The 17,787-nt window shown below is 43.5% G+C and overlaps 1 protein-coding gene across 2 annotated transcripts in view; it reads right to left on the reverse strand.

The window, feature by feature from the left end:
- Positions 1–6,126: 6,126 nt before the first annotated feature.
- Positions 6,127–17,787, reverse strand: part of ALLC (allantoicase) — a 48,170-nt gene continuing 36,509 nt past the window's right edge. For both annotated transcript variants that reach the window (XM_040348652.1, XM_040348653.1), the window contains 5 exons: positions 14,403–14,558; positions 14,189–14,262; positions 12,383–12,491; positions 8,482–8,609; positions 6,127–6,588 (listed from right to left, as the gene is read on the reverse strand). In XM_040348652.1, the coding sequence (XP_040204586.1) occupies positions 6,448–6,588; positions 8,482–8,609; positions 12,383–12,491; positions 14,189–14,262; positions 14,403–14,558 (608 nt within the window). In that variant the 3' untranslated portion in view covers positions 6,127–6,447. The remainder of the gene's footprint in view (positions 6,589–8,481; positions 8,610–12,382; positions 12,492–14,188; positions 14,263–14,402; positions 14,559–17,787) is intronic.

Raw genomic sequence — 17,787 nt, forward strand, 5'->3', positions numbered from 1 at the left:
AATCATCATGGGGGACCCCAGGAACTCAGAATGTGGGGAGGGGGGGGGATCACCTTCCGCAAAAAGAATACGGTATGGGTAGTGGGTTACTGATATAAGGGGCAAACCTTTATATCAGTGCCCCTTTACATTATCGTATTCACTTCCCCTTTACATCAGTGACCCCCCCCCCCCTCAGACTGGCCTAGCGGTGCTGTCACTGACCTCCTCTCAGGTGCACCATGCAGGGCTCAGTCAGTCGGCTCCAGCTTGGTGGCTCTAGTTTTATCCTATATAGTCTCCTCTCCACAGTCCACAGACATCTGACTTCTCCCATGACCCCCATCCCAGCGGTGCTACCACTCTTGACTCCTCTCCAGACTCCCTCAGAGACTGCAGACATGATACAGGAGATGGTCAGAGGCTGCAGACATGATACAAGAGCTCAATGCAGCCTCATCAGTGCCCATCAAATGCAGCCTCACTGTACCCATCAAATGCAGCCTCACTGTGCCCATCATTGCAGCCTCACTGTGCCCATCATTGCAGCCTCACTGTGCCCATCAAATGCAGCCTCACTGTGCCCATCAAATGCAGTCTTACTGTGCCAATTATTGCAGCCCCTCCTGTGGCCCATGTCCCAGTCTGCAGTCCCTGTCTGTGGGAAGGTGTGTTGTTGATGCTCGGTACGGTACCTTCCATGCCAGCCGGATAACCATGATCGCCATCAGCATGCAGGGTTTGTTCTCATCTTGGATGGGGACAGTGCTCCTTCCAGAGGATCTGTTTGTTGTGAGATGGAGTGGTCCCTGGCCACCTGCACCTTCAGCCGTCCTCATTTTCTGCCCCCAGACAGCCTGTCCTCTGATCCTGGGGAAGTGAGAGCACTGGGTGGGAGCTGGAGAAAAGGGAGAGCGGAGACCACTGGCGGGGTTGGAGAGCACATGGGTGGGGGCAAAGAGCAGGGGGGAGTGGAGATCACAGGGGTGGGAAGCAGAGAGCGCTGGGGGGCTTGAGAGCACTGGGGGGGCCAAAAAGAACAGGGGTGGAGAGCATGGGTGGCTGAGGGGGGGGGATCTTGAGAGCACCAGTGGGGCCAGAAAAAACAGGGGTGGAAAGTACGGGGGGCTTGGGTGCACTATGGGGGGCGGAGAGCACTGGCGGGGTTGGATAGCACATGGGTGGGGCAAAATGCAGGGGGGAGTGGAGAGTACAGGGGCGGGGAGCGGAGAGTGGTGGGGAGGAGCTTGAGAGCACTGGAGGGGGAGCCAAAAAGAACAGGGGTGGAGAGCACTGGGGGGCTGGAGAGCGATGGGTGGAGCTTGAGAGCACTGGGGGGGGCAGAAAGAACAGGGGTGAGGAGCACTGGGGGGGAGAACAGGGGCAGAGAGCACAGGGGGGTAGGGAGAACAGGGGTGGAGAGCAATGGGGGGAACAGGGGAGGAGAGCAGAACAGGGGTGGAGAGCACTGGGGGGGGACAGGGGTGGAAAGCACTGGGGGGAGAACAGGGGGGTAGGGAGAACAGGGGTGAAGAGCACTGGGGGGGTGGGGAGCAGAACAGGGGTGGAGAGCACTGGGGGGAGAACAGGGGTGGAGAGCACTGGGGGGGGCAGGGGTTGAGAGCACGGGGGGTAACATTGGTGGAGAGCACTGGGGGGAGAACAGGGGTGGATAGCACTGGGGGGGAACAGGGGTGGAGAGCACGGGGGGGAACAGGGTTGGAGAGCACTGGGGGGACAGGGGTGGAGAGCACTGAGGGGAACAGGGGTGGATGAGCACTGAGGGGGGGACAGGGGTGGAGAGCACTGAGGGGGGACAGGGGTGGAGAGCACGGGGGGAACAGGGGTGGAGAGCACTGGGGGTGGACAGGGGTGGAGAGCACTGAGGGGGGGACAGGGGTGGAGAGCACGGGGGGAACAGGGGTGGAGAGCACTGGGGGGGGACAGGGGTGGAGAGCACTGGGGGGGGACAGGGGTAGATGAGAACTGTGGGGGGGTACACTGGGATGGTGGCTGGAGAAGGATGGGGAGATCAGGGGGGCAGAAAGAACAGGGGTAGAGAGAACGATGGTGGGGAGGAGAACACTGGGGGGGAGCTTCAAGGAGAACCTGATAGGAGGAGAAGCAGGGTGGCTACATATAGATTAATTGAGCTGTCTATATTCCTCCATACAGCCGCGGAATGCTTGATTCTCCTCCTCTCCCTCCTGCAAACATTCAGCGGCTGTATGGAGGAATATAGACAGCTCAATTAATCTAGATGCAGCCCCCTGCCGAATCCGATCTTAAGCACCTCGGCGGGCATGACATCTCCTGTGTGTGTAGTATCATCACGGAGCTAGCCTGGCTGCCTGGGTCTGTGTTCGGCGATGGCGCTGTAACACGGTCCCGCCCCCCTAGACCGGCTCGTGTGATAGGATGTAGACTGGTTCTATCTACTATCGCATGAGCCGGCCTAGGGGGGCGGAACTGTCCGTGTTACAGCGTCATCGCCGGACACAGACCCAGGCAGCCAGGCTGCTAGCTCCGTAATGATACACAGGAGAGAGGGGACTGCGAGTGCTGCAGCCCCCGCAAATGAAACCGGCCGCAGAACAGGCAGCCTACCGGGAGTTCTCCCGATCTCCCGGTAGGCCAGTCCGGCCCTGCATATTACAATATGGCTGCACAATTTTAAGATAATCAACTTTAGATGTAATAAAACTATACTGTAATATGAGGACCCAGCTAATCTATCCAATGAATCTGTATCTACATAGTTGCTGGTGGATCTAAAGGAAATTGTACATCATATATAATCATGTAATGTGTGGTCTCCTTGAGGTGATTTAGTTTGCATTTGTAGCGCTATACAAGTTACTCACTCACTCACTGTGGTGAGCCTAAATGTTGTCATGACTGATTGATTCCCCTATTTCCATGTTTTGCTACAGCTAGCTGATCCCTATTCGCTCCGCTTTAATGAGTGATCTTTTTACAGATAGCTTTGTCTATTGAGGAGGGAGGGAAAAACACTGTCTAGTGGGAAACTTAACCCCCCCCCCCCCATCTATCCGCCCTGAACCTCCATATCATCCTTTTTTATAAAAAAAATAAATGCATGCATACCTTAAATCCTATGGCTTTAGTCTTGTTAGGTGACTTTACAGATTATCCTCTTTCTCCAGCAGTGGGCAGTCTTGAATCCAGTGAAGAATGGCACCAGGTAAGGATGGGGGTGCTAGTATCTGTAGCATTCTCCTTTAAAGCCCCGGGTGCTTGTATAATCTACCCCCAGTGGGAGGGTCCATTGTACCCTGTGTTCACAAATGGGTTGAATGAAGCTGGTTGCCATTCATCCTGGAAGGTCCAGCACTGAACTGCACAGTGGTGAATCCCAAGGGAACATTGTCGAAAAAAGGTGATTATTGCATTGGAGCTCCTTTATTATTTTAACTTCTGCAAGGCTACTCCCTTAAAAAAGAATAACAAGCTTGAAATGAACTTCAAAGTAAAGGAAGTTTGTTGCACAACTTGTTCATTTTGACATTAGAACACTTGCAGCCGATTTGTTGACCTAAATTACTTTTGAAATGTAAGTAAAATATCTTGTCTTCCTATCTCTCTTCACCTCTGCCTCTCTGTTTCAATTGCTGCTTGTACCGGAACACTGTGATCCGCTTCTGCTCCACTTGACTCTTATTTACTTACTTGTCCTATCCAAACAAGTTTAATTTTAGTTTACTTTTCTTAAAATGAAGTTGTCTTCTCATAAGATAAGAGCAGCTGAAAGGTTATCTAGGAGGTCATCAGGAGGATGTTTTTCCATCAGATCCTCTTAGCTTTATATGGCAGAGATGTAAGAAAACAATGATTAGAATAACACTCTGAAAGACTCCTGAGGCCACGTCACTGAAGTCTGCTTGTTAAACTTTCCTTCCTCTCAATATAATTGTGTAACGTTAATAATGAAATACTATTCTGACTAATAAAATACTGTGTATATTATATATCCATTCCCTGTCTTTTTATGGATGATTAGAATATGTGACATTTGAATTTTATTTGCCCTGTTAAATGTTATGGTGCAATTACTGTGATCTGCATGCCAGTTTTAAGCCATTCTGCTTAACTAAGGCATACATTACTGGTATTTTTCAGTTTACAGCTTTTTTTTCCTTTTCTTTAAGCTTGCATGACAAAGGGCACTGTAATGGTCTTTGGTCAACTTAGGCCGTGTACAGAGGATCGGTCCATCCGATGAGAATGGTCTGATGGACTGTTTTCATCGGTGCAAACCGATCGTGTGTGGGCCCCATCGATTAGTTAACCTTTGGTCAAAAAAATAGGAACTTGCTTTAAAATTTAACTGATGGACGCCTAACCGATAGGTCAAAACCGATCGTTAGTACGCACGACCATCGGTTAAAAATCCACGCATGCTCAGAATCAAGTCAACGCATGCTTGGAAGCATTGAACTTCGTTTTTTTCAGCACGTCGTTGTGTTTTATGTCACCGCGTTCTGACACGATCGGTTATTTAACCTATGGTGTGTAGGCACATCAGACCATCAGTCAGCTTCATCGGTTAACCGATGACAACGGTCCTTTTGACCGTTCTCATCGGATGGACTGAACGTGTGTACGAGGCTTTAGAGTAGCAGTAGGATAATATAATGTCCAAGTGGAAATGCAACAGTAGCAGGGTACTGAAACTGTTCCTACCTTATACAGCAGAATGAAGAGACCCTGTTACTAGACCAATCATTTGAAAAATAATTTTCCCATATTATTATATCTGCATCTAATGTGTTATATGCACAGGATTTATCTATGAAGACCACCCTTGTGTAGACATCCAAAGACCTGAGATGGCTGCTGGTTGCTGCCATCTTTGATGTGATCTCAGCAGCCCCAGGAGATTCAGAGATGTTTCTCAAATTACATTCTATTTCCCTTTGTTCATCCTCTGACAGCTACCTGAAAAGTTATTTAGGGAGGTGAATACATAAGGAGCCAGGCCAGCGCAGACAGTAGCTAGATATTTTCAGAAGAGAAAAGAGCTATGTCTTGGCAGAAGGTATCTTTGGCAATCCTAAGTACTCAGCTCTTACTGGTGTGGTCAAATTCAAAGGCACTTTAACTTCCCTGGCGGTATGATTATGTCAGATTTTTGCGTCTCAAAGCGGCACATTGTTTTGCATGGAAATTTGGAGTTTTATATTGTAAGCCTGTAATTCTCAAGAATAACTCACTTAAATCTGTCCAAACAAGAGTCTAGTGATAAAATCTGAAACACAAAATCATAAATTATAATATCATAAGTAACTATAAATAATTATAAAAAATAAAAATATAATATTAAAACATTTTCACAAATATAATCAAATCAAATACACCGAACGTTGCTCAGTTGCAGAATTGTCGCTGTCGTCACTTTCAGTGATTGATGACGAATTTCCCCACAAATTACTATCGCTTAATTAAGTGATTCTAATTTACTATTGCTGTTTTCTAGTGGGTCTAAAACCATTTTTGACGTAAAGGGACACTTTTTGGTTGCTATGGACATTCTCAAGTTTCCAGGCAGAAAGAACAGTATATACAGTATAATATAAAACTGCAGGCAGGGCACTGGACAAAGCACTAGGGACAAAAGGGAGGTCAAATGATTTGATACAGTAATGTAATCTGTAAGATTACAGTGTACTGTATGTGTTCTGTTTTATTCACTTTTTTGAAATTTCCACTGGCTCCGTCCCCATACCTTGCAACGCTCGCAGGGAATGGAGCCTGGAACACAGTAAATCGGGCAAAGGATCTGGCCACCGGACACAGCGGAGAGGCAAGATCCTGGGGACAAGGTAAGTAACCTCTACCAGGATACTGTGATGCAGTCCCGAGAGTGTGTCAGGGTTACCGCTAATGGTGCTGAAATTTAACCCCAAGACACTCGCTGGATTACTGCTAGGGAGGTTAAGCTTGCATAGTCAGATTAACAGAAATAAAATTACAATAAATGCAGAGTGCAGAGTGGACACCACCATGGAGAAGGACTGTGGCGCAAAGAGCGCTACAGAATAAATGAAGAGAATTCCCTTTACTATACTAGCATATGTACAAAATTATGGATTATACCGTTTGATAAAACAAGAGGCCTAACAAAGATTTCCTCTTACTGGTATTCACAACGTGTTTATTTAAATTGATAAAATCTTTGCATTTACATTTCATGTGAATCAAGAAGACCAATAGATTAAAAAGTAAAAATAATCATAAATCAACTTCTCTTTTGACTAATTGTTATAGTATATTCTAATAAAATCTGTCATGGAAAACCAGCAAGCTGCCCTCTTCTTACACCTTCACCTGAAGCAATAGTGATCCTTACATAAGTCTTTTGCATAATACATTTTGCAGTGATCAAGCAGAAGATCAAAGGTTCAAAAAGTTCACAAATCAACCTCTCCTTTGACTGCTGATATCTTCTTATGGAAGCTGTCGTGGAAAACCCCAGAGCCGTACTCTGCTTACACCTCCGTCTGGAGCAATAGTGATCCTCACATGAGTCACAACCTCTTGCAGTGAAATTAAAGTTCCTTCAATGAAATGCTGCTTGTGAGGTTGAAGCTAAAGGCATAGAAACACATGAAAATATATTAATTTAAATGTTTTACAGAATATTCTGATAGCTGCCATGAAACAAATAAAGTGATTGCTTTTATGGGATATTACCACCATAAGTCAAGGTTAGAATGATGCTTTAGTAGCAGGTTGCATGGGACAAGTTCCAACCTTTCTTGTGGCCCTTCAGCTAGGCTTGTGTTTAAAACACTTCAAAACAGTGCTTGGATGGGGAATTTGTATATTTCTGTAATAATATCTATGTGTCCATCTATAATGATAAGAACAGCTAAGATTCCGAAAGAGTTTAGCAGTGGTAATTTGATGGTAGCTGTCCAGTTCTGTCTCAGCACAATGGAGCAGAATGTTCATTACTCTCAGTGCAATAGAGTTAACCATACACATTACATTTTGAATAATTATGTGTGTAGCATCCTCAGCGTTACTGTGTTTAGTGTTTTGTGCTAAATCTAGTTTTTGGCCTCCCTGTAACCTGTAAGGGAGAACACCTATTGATTAATAGGTCTGCTCTGGGCTCTATTGGCTTGTGTTCAATTGCTTCCCCCTGTACCCCAGGGGATCCTGGGACATAGTGGCTGGGAGAATTTAAATCCCAGCCTCCCTGTTAATATTCCCTCAGCCAATCACTGGTTTATATGGATGTGACCAGCAGGAGGCTGAGGGAGGTATAAATAGGCTTTGGCTTAGAGCAACGGCCTCTTGGTCCTAGGGGAGTAAGACCCAGCCTCATGGCTGCGGCATCCCTGGGAGTTTCACCTTGGACTGCAGCACTTTAATGGGGTCCCAGCTATGGCTTGGCTGGGGAGGACCTCTGCCCTATCCTTTCAGAATTATTCTTTGAAAGTCCACTAAAAATTCTGAATATCGGCTGCTGGAATACTGAAGTTTGTTGACCATGCACATGGCTGCCTGGAAATCAAAAACAGTACCAGCCTTGGTGAGCTAAAGACTTCCCTAAACTCCTAAGGAAGATCTTTAGCTGCAATTTTCTGCATTCAGGACTGCATCTCTGTTGGGATTCCTTCTTGCCTGCTGCTCAGTTCTACAACTTTAAAGGGGGTGCCTTCACCCTGAAGTTATGATTCAGTCCTCATTGTTCATACTATTATTTTCTGCAGTATCCCCAGGCTCACCTCGACCCCATCCATGTTCTACCCCTAAAATAAACATCCAAAAAAGAGCTAAATGGCCTGTTTACTTTCTCAGAATGTGAAAATGTTGTGTGCCTGACTGCTGTGAGCTGAACAGGGGAAAGAATCTGGGACCGAACCGTCAGACCAATGCGGTCTGTGCACTACATGTGGGTATGGTCACTCTCATCAAATATCTTTCTTTTGAAGTATGTTTCCATAAACATGCACACTATCGGTACATGATACAGCCACACACCTCCATCACTGGCTTTTCTAAATTGAAATAATAGTGACTTGACAAAATATTCAGCCAATATTCAGTTGGCTGGGGGTATCTGATTCTGTCCAAGTGTATCTCTACACACTAGAACCATCAACCAATCCTGCTAACAAACTCAAGCCTAAGCATTTTTTTTTAGTTTTCTGACAATTTGAGGAATATTAAGAACCTCTGTCAGTATATTATTATAGTCTGGGTATCCACTGGAATAATTTCTACCACTGCCTGTCTTGCTGTCAACACAGGAAGTGAGGGGAATCAGTCTGACAGTGTCAATGACAACAATAATAAAACAAAATCGAACTCCTATCCTGCATATTGAAGTTGGGCTATTGCCTTGTGTGCTGACCTTGGAAAGATTGTCTTCACACACAGGGGCTTTATATATCTCAAATTCTCAAAATTCTCAAAATCTAAAGTTACTCTTTAGTGCATCTTATACTAGGACATTAAGCTTTGAAATACCTGTGTGATAGGAAGAAGTGTTTTCCAAATGTCGTCCAACTTTACATCCCATTTTGCTTTGGTTTTCTCTTCCTCTTCTTTAGGTGTCAGAACTGCCGCTTCTATCTTACATGAGTTAGGTGAATTACCTGACATAAACAGAAACCAGCACACTCTATTAACCCAAACCCTAGAATCCTCCCAAATTACTTTGTTTAAAAACATATATATATATATATAAATATATAAATATATATATATATATATATATATATATATATATATATATATATATATATATATATTTCTGTTTCACAAGTAAACATGTAATAATATATTGTGCTTCTATGACAATAAAGTTGCAGAGCACAAAGGGCTTTCTAATATATTTAAGTTCACTTTTTGAATACCTTTAGGTCGGCCATACACATTGTTTTTTTTTTTTTTATTTAGCCTGCAAGTGAAATTAAGAAATCTGATTCCTCCATGCACATTTACTCAGCACAGATGGACGAATCTCTATCTACAGCTATTGTATGCTGACGGCATGGGTGTGTGCAGCCTATTGCATTAGGGATTAGGGTGTGCACCCCATATATATATATATATATATATATATATATAGCAGTAGACAGTGTCAGTAGTACAGAGATTGGTGTTAGTAGTTTATTTTTATTATTTTTTTTATTATTACTTTTTTGCAATTATTGTTTTTTAATTGTTCCAATATTTATTTATTTTTTCAATCTTTTGGGAGCCCCATTGGGGGACTTTGGTAAAATATCAGGGGTCTAAACAGACCCCTGATGTCTCACTTCTGGGACAGAGAAAAGGAACGGAAGACAGAGATTCCTTAGTCCATTTCTCTGCAGCCAAGCAGCAGGGGAAATATGCACAGCACAGGGTGATTAAATAGGGTGTGCCCATGCACACTTGGCACACCTATGGCTGACGGTCAGTCCCAGCAGCTAGCAGAATACCGTAAGAATGTCTGCATCTGATTGGATGCAGCTGCTGCTTAGCTGACAATTTTTTACAGGGCTCCTTCAATTTTTCATTAGAAGAATGTCAGGCAGGAGGGAGCTGACAGAGTGTCAGGGTTGAGTTCACCTGCTGGTGGCACTGGGGTTCACTTTGCAGACGGCTGCAGTTTCAGTGTCCACCAGCAGGTGCTTCCCAGAAGCCAGCAGGTTTTGATCAGCCACACCTGGCTCCAGCTGCCAGGTGGATATTAAAGGCTTCTCCTCCCTTCCCCCAGGGCGTCACGATTCTGGTCCCTTCCTTGCTGCCTGTGCCTGATCCAGTTTGTACCTCTCTGCCTTGTTCCTGCCTCCCCCTGCCTTGCTTCTATTCGAGTACCCTGTTGAGATCCCACTTCCCCCTTGTCCTTTAGATAGTTTTTGTATTTAGTTAGTAGTTAGGTTCTTTTGTTATTTGTCTTTTGGGGTCTGTTTATGTTCACGTTTACTGTGTGCTGTGTTTGCTGTGTGTGTTGCTTGCTGTGTTTCACTGTAAATAAATATCACTTTGATATATATATCCTTTGTTTGGTGTCAGTTTCCTTGTGTAGCCTACGTGTCTGGTCACCTTTAGACGCTGGACCTGACACAGAGCCACCATTGAAGAAGAGGTTTGTATGAACTAGCAGATAGGGTAGGTGTAATAAAAGACATGAATGGCAGGATATCAAATTACACAGGCTATTTAGTCTACTAATGACGCAGCAGTAATCCACTAGCAGAAAACCTGGAGCCAGCAGCCTTTAATATGGCACCTGTTCACTTCAAGTACTGAATATTAAATATTATTATTTACAATATTTATGCGGTGCATCCAACACCCATTCCAGACATCAGCCAGAACATTCTGCTTGTGTACTTACAGCATTTCCATAAGGTTTCATTGTACCTACAGTGTATCTGGAATGAATTCACATCACTTTTTCCACATTTTGTTATGTTACAGCCTTATTCCAAGATGGATTACATATATTATTTTCCTCAAAATAATACAAACAAAACCTCATAATGACAATGTGACAGAAGTTTGTCTGAAAACTTTTTCACAAATTTATTAAAAATAAAAAAATAAAAAATCACATGTACAAAAATATTCACAGTCTTTGCCATGACACTCAAAATTGAGCTCAGGTACATCTTGTTTCCACTGATCAGCCTTGAGGTGTTTCTACAACTTGATTGACATCCACCTGTGGTAAAATAAGTTGATTGGACATGATTTGGAAAGGCACATACCTGTCTATATAAGGTCCCACAGATAACAGTGCATGTCAGAGCACAAACCAAGCCATGACGTCCAAGGATTTGTCTGTAGACCTCCGAGACAAAATTGTATTAAGACACAGATCTGGGGAAGGGTACAGAAACATTTCTGCAGCATTGAAGGTCCCAATGAGCACAGTGACCTCCATAAACCATAAATGGAAGAAGTTTGGAACATTTGTAATGTTCCTAGAGCGGGTGGCCCGGCAAAAACTGAGTGATCGAGGGAGAAGGGCCTTAGTCAGGGAGGTGACCAAGAACCCGATGGTCACTCTGACAGAGTTTTAGCATTTCTCTGTGAAGAAAGGAGGACCTTCCATAAGAACAACCATCTCTGCAGCACTCCACTAATCAGGCCTGTATGGTAGAGTGGCCAGACGGAAGCCACTCCTTAGTAAAAGGCACATGACAGCATGCTTGGAATTTGCCAAAAGGCACCTGAAGGACTCTCAAACCATGAGAAACAAAATTCTCTGGTCTGATTAAACAAAGATTGAACTCTTTGGTCTGAACGGCAAGCATCATGTCTGGAGGAAACCAGGTACCGCTCATCACCTGGCCCAGTGCCGATCCTGACCTCCCTGGGGCCCTAAGCAAAATGGCATGGCACATTCAAAATGAGAAGCGGGGGCGCTGACGACAGTGACATGTCACATTAAAGAAAGTTGAGAAGCGGGGGTAGGGGGTGTTCTGCTGTCGGAAATTACATCTTACATTAAATTGAGAAGCAGGGGGTGCTGACTTCTTACCTCTTCTCCCATGCAGCCAGTGAGTTGAGAAGCGGGGTGAGGGGGCGAAAATAACTTCTCACCAGGCGGGGCCTCTAGTAATTTTGGGGGCCCTTCGCAGCTTTGTGGGGCCCTAAGCGGTTTGCATAGTGAGCCTATAGGGCGGATCGGCCCTGACCTGGCCAATACCATCCCTACAGTAAAGCATGATGGTTGCAGCATCATGCTGTGGGGATGTTTTTCAGCGGCAGGAACTGGGAGACTAGTCAGGATCAAGGGAAAGATGAAAGCAGCAATGTACAGAGACATCCTTGATGAAAACTTGCTCCAGAGCGCTCTGGATCTCAGATTGGGGTGAAGGTTCATCTTCCAACAGGACAACAACCCTAAGCACACAGCCAAGATAACAAAGGAGTGGCTACAGGACAACTCTGTGAATGTCCTTGAGTGGCCCAGCCAGAGCCCAGACTTGAACCCAATTGAACATCTCTGGATAAATCTGAAAATGGCTGTGCACCGACGCTCCCCATCCAACCCAATGGAGCTTGAGAGGTCCTGCAAAGAACAATGGGAGGAACTGCCCAAAAATAGGTGTTCCAAGCTTGTAGCATCATACTCAAAAATACGTGAGACTGTAATTGATGCCAAAGGTGCTTCAACAAAATATTGAGCAAAGTCTGTGAATACTTAGTTATGTACATGTGATTTTTTTATTTTTAAAAAATGTGAAAAGATTTTAAACAAACTCCTTTCATGTTGTCATTATGGGATATTGTTGTAGAATTTTGAGGAAAATAATGAATTAAATCCATTTTGGAATAAGGCTGTAACATAACAAAATGTGAAAAAAGTAAAGCACTGTAAATATTTTCTATAGATCAGGTAAACTGCAGGCTGGTTTAAGGACCATACCTTTAAAATGGTTGGTGTCTACTTCTATATGTGTTATGAGACCTGGGTGACCAAGACGAAAAACTGTCCATTCCTTTCCTGGAACCTGGAGAATGCCGTTGTCATCTGCCTATAAGGCAAAAATGTAACTGATGAAATATCACACCTTCTTCTATTTTACAAACATTTAAAGTCATACAAATACAGTGAGATGAAAGAAAAATCCTGGATCGCCGCACTCCTCAAAAAACAATGTCTTTATTCAAAACATGAAAAAACAACAAAAATTCAAATGGAAAAAACAGCCAAAATTCATGCGGAATACTCGTAGCTACGAGTAAGCATCACAGGATGCGAAACATGTCAGCTCTTTTTTCCTAATCCACTTCTTGTTTGACTGCATCATGGTAATTGAGCACAGCCAGCACCCTCTTGGTTTGTTGGGACAGAAGCAATAGGGATTGATTGTTTTTAGAGCGGTATACTTTTCTTCATACAAATACAGGGTATATGGTGGTGTATTCTTTCAAGGGGTTGTTGACACATGTGCAGGGACAGTTAAATATATACTGTAGGGTATATGAGGTCTATCTAAATAAGGCATTACTTACCTATATTTGTGAATTGGCCAATTTATTTTTAAAGAAAGCTTTCAGTTTACTGGCAAAATTAAAGTGCAAGTGAGTTCTTTTTGCTCTATCTACTTTTAATATTCAGATCCTCTGTTGTTGTTAATATCTGAGGGTTCCTAAGGCTAATTTCAACTACTGTGGCTGCTATTTGATCCAAGTTTCAATCTGATCATGTAGTGTGATCTCTGATCTAAGTTCTACGTCTAGCCACCTGAGATTTCCTTATTTTTTTTAAATATCTGTTTTTGATGAACCAATATTTCAAACTATGGACGAGAGTAATAAAAATACTTAAAGCGGGAGTTCACCCCCAAATCAACTTTCTGACATTAGTTCCAGCATACTGCTAACATCTGCAGTATGCTGGGGTTTTTTTTTTCGCTACTTATCGTTTTATGAGCCCTTGTTATCCGGCTCCGAGCGGGGATCGCTTCCGGGTATAGGCGTTCCTAAGCGAAGAGGAGTTGATTGACGGTCGGCTAAATCGCGTCACGGCTTCTGAAAATACCCGAAGTGACACTCGGGTGTTTACGGCGCCTGCGCAGTCAGCTCTACACGGCAGGCGCAGGCGCCGTTTAGCGCCGTAAACACCCGAGTGTCACTTCAGGTTTTTTTGAAAGCCGTGACGCCATGAGCAGCCCGTCAATCAACTCCTCTTCGCTTAGGAACGCCTACTCCCCGCAGGATTCCCCGCTCGGAGCCGGATAACAAGGACTCATTAAACGATAAGTAGCGGGGAAAAAAACCCAGCATACTGCAGATGTTAGCAGTATGCTGGAACTAATGTCAGAAAGTTGATTTGGGGGTGAACTCCCGCTTTAAGAAACTCACTAAGCAAGCTGAAGTCTTATTAAACCTTAAAATGTATCTAAATACAATCACTAAAATCCCACAAATCTTGTTAATTTACAATGTATTTTCCAAAGTAATTTTATATATTTTAATCTGCTGCTTTCATTAAAATAATGTCTAGTCCTTGCTCGAGCACTTCCTGTTATAGGACAACACCTATTTCTGTCTTCTGATTGTGCTCCTGTTTTTTCACCCTGCCGCATTTTCTTTCAGTTGAGATCATAAGGAGCAGTGATAGAAAAAAAAGTTAAAACAAGAATTTTCGACAGTGCTTTAGCAAACTAAATATTATTTAGTAAAGCCGCACAAATACTTTAGTGCATATCCTGGTATATTTGTTTACCTTTAATATTGGAGGACGATCCAGTCTTCTCGCTGTTTCCCAGCCATCACCCATATCATCTGCTTTTCCTGTTCCTGTAGGTTAAATCAACACAGTTATAAAAAAAATAAAAAAATAAATGAAGAAAAGTGATGTAAATAATGATTAATGTCCATAATCTGATGTCCTTTAGTTATAGCATATAATGGAAAAGATTAGCTGCTTTTGTAGATACCTATGAGATTCCGAGGATGTCCATAATGTGCGTCACTGAATCCAAGACACACACCTCCATTAACCATTGACAGAAGATCCTCCAAGTCATTTGGACTACACAAGGACCAGTTTCTCTGTCCAATGCCGTACACTTTAAATCTTGCTATACCACCATCTGTAAAAAAAAAAATGTAAATATGCTGTTAAGATAAATAGCTGATAAGATAAATGTCATGACTGTAGTTGACCAAACATTTTCATAGCCGCTAGCAATAATTTCTGTATGTTCTCCCAGAAGGGACGGCTCCCCCCGCCCCCTCCCTGTGAGATCACAATAGCTTTGTGGAGGGATTTCCCACATGTTGATGGGGGTTACAGGAAAGAAAATCGCACAATCCATGGCCACTTTAGAACAAAAGAACCAGGTGAAATCTGCTCCAACCGCTCTGTTCTGAACAACTACAATCTGACTTAAGTTTTCCACAAGATGCTTTTTTGTAGTCTCTCTCAGCTGCCTTGTTCCAGAAAGTTTCCTCTTCAATGTCTTTCTCCCAGGCTGTGTTTCAGAGCATTCCTTCCTCTGATGTCACATCCATCCTCCAGGCTGGCACATATGTACCTCCTTTCTGTAGCTATCCCATTGAGGTACATTTTGGTGGCCATTATGAAGTAGTATGAATTCTATATTGTTGGCAAGCTGCTACATTGTTACATAATAGATATGGTTAAAAAAATACAAAGGTCTATCAAGATCAACATTTGAGTGTGTGTGAGTGTGTGTGTAATGCCCCATACACACGGTCGGAAATTTCGCCAGCAAAAGTCTGATGTGAGCTTTTGAACGGAAATTCCGACCGTGTGTATGCTCCATCGGACTTTTACTGTCGGAATTTCTGCCAGCAAAGATTGAGAGCAGGTTCTCAATTTTTCCGACGGACAAAATTCCGATCAGAAATTATGATCGTCTGTGGTAATTCCGACATGCAAAATTCCGACGCATGCTCCGAAACAATTCGAAACTTTTCTCGGCTCGTCGTAGTGTTGTACGTCACTGCGTTCTTAAAAGTCTTAAAACTTTTGTGTGACCGTGTGTATGCAAGCCAAGCTTAAGTGGAATTCTGTCGGAAAAAACACCCAACTTTTTTCCGATGGAAAATCTGATCGTGTGTACCGGGCATTAGTGTGTGTGTGAGTTTTGTGTGTTTGATCCAGAGCAAGGAAAAAAAACTATACAAACATTGGTCAATTTTCTATAGCAAAAAAAATCTTTCTGGCCACATACTGGCAATTAGATAAATCCCTAAAGCCTTTTGAATTTAAAGCCAAAGTTTACAAAAAAAAAAAAACTCAGAAAAAAAAGCACAAGTGGTGTGACTTACCTTCAGTGTGATGTGTCCCTTATGCTTCCGTCTTCTAATTTAGTAGCCATCTTCCTCATCTGATATCCAACCCCCCCCACCCCCACCCCAACCACCACCACAACATAACTGACGGGTTAATAGAACTAAGGAGCTGTCACAGACAGATACCCATCGAGAGCATCCAATTCTGCCCCTCCTCCATTCACATAAGCCATACTATAGCTTCTATGAATAAACTGGGATCTATGAAGGGAGGCTGGGTGGATTATTGAAGGTCTGCCCCTTTATTTATAGATTGTATTTCAATGGAAGACCTTAGAGTAAACAGGTTATTACAGTTTATATCATCACCGTTGATATGTTCATACATTGTGATCATATGCCCTTAAGTGCCTTTTATCTGGAGTGAACTGAGGTAATTGTTCCTCATAATTGTTTATTTTGTTACCCTTCTCTGAACTCTTTCTAGTGCAAGGACATCCTTTCTGTGGATTGGTAACCAAAACTGAACTGCATCCTCAAGATGAACCTAAACCAGTGTTTTGTAAGGGCAGGGCCAGATTAAGAACATCATGGGCCTGGTGCTGAGGATTTTGGTGGGGCCTTTTATAAATAATAAATAAATGCGTGGTAATGACATGAACACAGCCCGGCCAAGGCAAGTGACCAAAGGCACAGAACCCAGAAGGAAGACCGGGTGAAGATGGAAGCGCCCAGGCCCCGCCTGATTCATCACAGCGCAGCACTGGAGGGCTCAGTCTGAAAATTTAAGTGTACACTAATGTGCTAATATACTGTGCATATTTGTACATTGTGGCATAACCTACCCCAGGGCCTCTAAAAAGTAGTAATGTCAGGAAAGTTTACTACCGCTTTATTATCACAGGATCCCAGGAGCCTCTCATGGGGCCCCCTACTGACCCAGTGGCCCTTGGGCAGTGCCTAAGTGCCAACATTTAAAGTGACCACTATGTACAGGAGATGAGTGTGGAGAGTATGACAGTGAGCACTATGTACAGGAGTGGAAGGATATTTAGGGACTGCGTAGTGGTTAAGCGGGTCATACATGGATTGAAATTACGCCAATTATGCAGAGACCAGCCATAGTCAATCTATGTATGGGCTAGCTGGTTTTACAATCTATTAATCAACTTGATTACAACCAGCCTGTTAGGTTTTTCCCAAAACAATCAGTGCTGACAGCTATAGTTAGCAATACTGATCATTGTACGCACTGGCAGAACACAATAACACTGCAGGAGTGATTCCCCCATCCACAGGTCAGCAGGTGAGAGGGTGTGTGGGGACAGGCTGGGGAGAGATACTAGTCAGTGGCTGGGTATCAGAGCCAGATACACACAGGTTACATACGCCTTGATCGTTAGAGCGAAAACAATAATTCTAGTACTAGACCTCCTCTGTAACTCTAAACATGTAACCTAAAAAAAATTTAAAGCATCGCTTAGGATACCAAAAAAAAATGGGGTTACTTAACTAACTAGTGTTTTTTTTTAATGAATGAAACTGTTTTTTTCCAAAAAAACATGTTTGAAAAATTGCTGCCAAATACCGTGCTAGAGCTGCACAATTAATCGTTAAAAAAAATCGTGATCTCAATTCAACCCCCCTGACGATCTCCAATGCAGAGTTTGCCGATTCTTTCATATAACAAGTGGAAAGACTTTCAGCTATCAAAAGAACATATCCAGGCAGTCTGCCAAGTTTTTAACAGGAAACATTGGGCCAGATTCACAGAACAAATACGCCGGAGTATCTACTGATACTCCAGCGTATTTTCAAATTTGCCGCGTCGTATCTTAGTTTGTGATTCACAAACAACATACAACGGCTTTTGGCTAAGATCCGACAGGCTTACGGCTTCGTACGCCTTCGGATCTTAGGCTGCAATACTTCAGCCGCCGCTGGGTGGAGTTCGCGTAGTTTTCCAGCGTCGGGTATGCAAATTAGCATTTACGGCGATCCACGAATCTACTCGCGTGCGTAACGTCGTTTTTTCCCGTCGCAAAGTTAAGCAATCTTTTT

This window comes from Rana temporaria, chromosome 4 (genome assembly GCF_905171775.1).
Source record: "Rana temporaria chromosome 4, aRanTem1.1, whole genome shotgun sequence".
NCBI classification, from domain to species: domain Eukaryota; kingdom Metazoa; phylum Chordata; class Amphibia; order Anura; family Ranidae; genus Rana; species Rana temporaria.